The sequence below is a fragment of the Mandrillus leucophaeus genome, unplaced genomic scaffold (genome assembly GCF_000951045.1).
Source record: "Mandrillus leucophaeus isolate KB7577 unplaced genomic scaffold, Mleu.le_1.0 Scaffold14, whole genome shotgun sequence".
Lineage (NCBI taxonomy): Eukaryota > Metazoa > Chordata > Mammalia > Primates > Cercopithecidae > Mandrillus > Mandrillus leucophaeus.
Window position 1 is genome coordinate 767220 of NW_012101365.1, and position 3846 is coordinate 771065.

General features: G+C 35.6%; 1 protein-coding gene across 2 annotated transcripts in view; it reads right to left on the reverse strand.

Annotated features, from left to right (window-relative positions):
* Positions 1 to 3846, reverse strand: part of EPS15 (epidermal growth factor receptor pathway substrate 15) — a 125428-nt gene that overhangs the window by 88280 nt on the left and 33302 nt on the right. The window contains exons 1-2 of one of the 2 annotated variants that reach the window (XM_011973740.1): positions 2714 to 3242; positions 1297 to 1369 (exon numbers count right to left, since the gene is read on the reverse strand). In XM_011973740.1, coding sequence (XP_011829130.1) covers positions 1297 to 1369; positions 2714 to 2787 — 147 coding nt within the window. In that variant the 5' untranslated portion in view covers positions 2788 to 3242. Of the gene's footprint in view, positions 1 to 1296; positions 1370 to 2713; positions 3243 to 3846 lie in introns of those variants that run through there. The other variant, XM_011973738.1, reaches the window with a different exon arrangement.

The window sequence follows — 3846 nt, forward strand, 5'->3', positions numbered from 1 at the left end:
TGAAAACTTGAATAGATTATTTTATCTTCCATTTTACACTATTTTTAGTAATAACTGCTTAAAATGTGTGGCTCTTTTGCATTTCCTAAGAAGCTCAAAAACTGCACAAAGTAATGTAATTCAGATAACTTACCCTCTTATGCCCACCTAACCTCACTACCAGAAAGAGAATTACATTGAAGATGAACTCTTAACTTGCACTGCCTTTAGGAAAATTCAAGTAAATATAATAAATGTAGTCACCTAATCAGAGAATCAACTTCCGACAAGTCCCTCTGGTTTCTTCCTCAACTCTTCAGTAAATCATTCTCCCCGCCCTAGCACAGTCCACCAGACAGACAATCTCTAATGAATGTCCTGCATCAAAACAAAACAATGGACCTAACAATTTAGAGTTTTTCCCTACTTAAAACTATTAGGAAAAGCAGGAAAATCCAACATACAAGCAACACATTAAGAAATGCCCATCCAAGAGTTCTTACTAGCAACTGCTACCAGTGCTTCTATATCCAATCTCCTCTATGTGCCAGTTCAGCATTCAGGAAACAGTACCCCAATAACATGGCCACATGCATTGCTTACTGCTCTAAGTGAGGCACTGCCCAGTTTTCTCTATTTCTAAGGTTAGAAACACTGCTACCTCCTTATTTTTATCATTTCCCAAACAAAAACAGAGGTTTTATCATCCTTTCTCTTTGTAAAATGAAACTATTTAACACAACACCTAATGAAAATGAATTAAAGCTCTTTATGCCAAAGTTTAAGATATGCTGGTTACTAAGCTACTCATAAAATACTACTTTAAATTGTTCTATATCATCTCCCACCCTACCAGTATTATGAGAAACAGTTCTTTAACACACTAGATCTCCTAGCTAACAAAAATTTCACATGCATGAAAAAGCATTTTGGTTTTTGATGATGATGAGGAAGAGGAGGAGGAGGAGGAGATGATGGTCTCACTCTAATTTTACTGGTGCAAAAATATTAACATTGTAAGTCATGCAAACTTACACCTTTAATGATATAATATGCAGGTAAGTACCATTTTAAAAATACTTTCAAAACCAGAAATCTATGCTGAAAAATACTGCTTTCTCATTGCAGTATAATCTTTGCAGGCCAGAATTCCAAGCCAGAACAATCATCTTGGAAAAGATAAACATTTATATAATATAAACACGTTAAGCATTCCTTTGACCTAATATAACATCCAGCAAATAGTAAATAACCATATACATTTAAAATGAATAGTCCTAAATCAGAAGTGGAACACTAAATTTTATGGTCACTTACTTGAACCTCGCTTGTCCTTTGTTTAATAGTATCTTCTTTCTCCTTAAGGTCCTGTTCCACATTATTCTTTTCCCTAGAAGACCAGCAAACAATGCAAGAATATTTTAGAACATCAGCTACAGCTGGTATGGTTATCCATCCTCCTAATCCTGAATCGTTTTTTAAATACATAGTGAAACATTCAATTTTTAAATGAAGGGCAGATTTTTCCACCCTCTTTTAATTATTCATGGAATAAAAATCAATATAAGCTCCGTTTGTAAAAAAAATTGCTTTCTCACTAAAATGTGGTGAAAAAAGGATAGATTAAAAAAGGAAGAGGAGAAAAATAATCAATGAAACACTCAGGTTTCACTGACGTCACTGTTGCTATGGAAATAGTGTCCAATGAAAATTGCTGGTAAAGAAAAGGAGGGGTTGCATCAGCTCTGTAAGGTTAACCCTTAGGTATCACTGTCAAATTAAATGAAAATGGCTAATAGAAACAGTCAACAATATTAAGGAAAAACACATTTACTGAAGTGTTAATTTCCCCTTAAATCACTGGTGTGCATCAATTTTAGAATGAAACAACAGAGAAAATGGGAAAGATTGTTAATACACAGGCAATTTGCTCTATCAAAAATTACATCTCAAAAAAAGCTATTTTAGGACCATATATCAAATCAAATTGATCAAATATACACATAGTATATATAAAGTAAAAAAAGAACCACAGCAGCATTTACCTCTTCTACTCTTCAAATCAAACATGCTGGGCTCCACTTTTACTTTGAAACATGGTTACCTAAATTCTTACACGCTTTAATCAGGCCTGGGTTGCTATGAATGAATCCCAAGCAACCTTAGATTCAGAATTGCAAAATAAAGCTGTTTCTTTTGATTTAACATTAACTGCCCATTTGTAGTTGTACTGAAATCATGCGTGCACACGCACACACAAACACACGCACCTCCCTTCACTTTCTTTTCTGCAAAATGAGAGAAAAAGCCCAAAGAATTCTGCAGCAGTACATTTCTGGGGTTGTGGGGAAAGGTAAAAGGCGAAAACATGGAGAAGGGAAGACAGCATTTAACAAGTCCTTCATGTCAGTATAGCCAAGTTTCTCCTTCGAGCTTCAAGACTACATTTCAGTTTCCATCTCAGACATAACCCAAAATGTAAGCTCAGGCTCCATTTAGTTCCAGCATAAAGGAAAGTGAGAAAATTATACCAAAACAGATACCTAAGGGACAACTGCATCCTTCATTTATATTTCTCACCTTCTTGAGGTGAGATTTTAAATGTAGAAAAAAATAAACTGTTTTGGATATGTAGGCACAATGTTCTTAAGATGTGTATGGAAGAAACTATACAAATAAAGCTATTTGTACATTGTACTTTTAAACGTTTGAGATGGCCAAGGAGCTCACTAACCGTTTGTCAGATGGGTCGCAATGTGGGTCGCGATGTCGTGGAGATTTTAAACAATCCCTTACTATGCGAATCATTGTTGCAGTCCGATCCTTCCATACCTCAACCTATTTATTATGCAAAGGCCATCCCCCACCTCCAACCCTTATATAAATAAGGCAAATTCAAGAAATAGAAAAACACAGGGGGAAAATTTTCTGAAAATACCCAACAAATTCTGCAAGCTCAATCTTGGAAATTTTCTTTCCTCCTTATGTGAGCAGATGTATGTTTTCAGTCTTGCTGCAGCATGTTAGAGATAAGTCATATGAAAATCTAGCACCCTCCCCCCATCCCAAATCCTCAGAGGCATTCCACACAAGGTCAGTATCAACTCAGCTCCCAGTTTCTGAAAGTAGATAATAACAAAAATAGAAAACATTACAGTGTCAGAGATCAGCAGTGCACACGCTTGTACTGAATTCTTTCTGCTCTGCTGCTAACTGCTGTCACTGACAGTGTCTGCTCAGATCAAGTGTGCACGGAGGAAAACAGGGCTACAAGAAGGCAGTGAGCTGACTCAAAGTAGCCAAGGCAGAAGGATGGGAGAGCAAAGGAAGGAAGCTCACTTGGTGAAAATCCAAAACAGATTACAAAGGACTCAGCTCTGAAAAGCAAACACAGTCTATGTTTAGGTAAAATGGAGGAAGTCTGAGGAGTACAAACTTCGTAATTTGGGGTCTATTGGGGAGGAAGGGGAAGAGGAGGAAAGGATGGTGTTATTTCTAAACATACTCTGAAGACCATTCCCAACAACAAAAAAAATATGGAGATCTTTAGGCATTAATTCCTCTTAGTATGAAGATCAATTAAATTTAACTTTTGATTCATGTTTATCTAATAAAATTCTGGTCTTACAATATTCCTTTTATTAGCACAACCAAGTAGTATAACATATATTGCTAAACAGAAAACTTAAAAAGAATTAAATGTTCCATTATATCACTTTCTATTTAAAAAATTATAACTGAAAACCTGTCCTGTAAATCAGACTGAAAATCAAGTAATTTTCTCAACCTAGTTTACAATTTCAGAGATGCTCAAATGTTATTCTGTTGTCTTGCAATGACTCTTAACCTTTATAACTATTCTTCTCA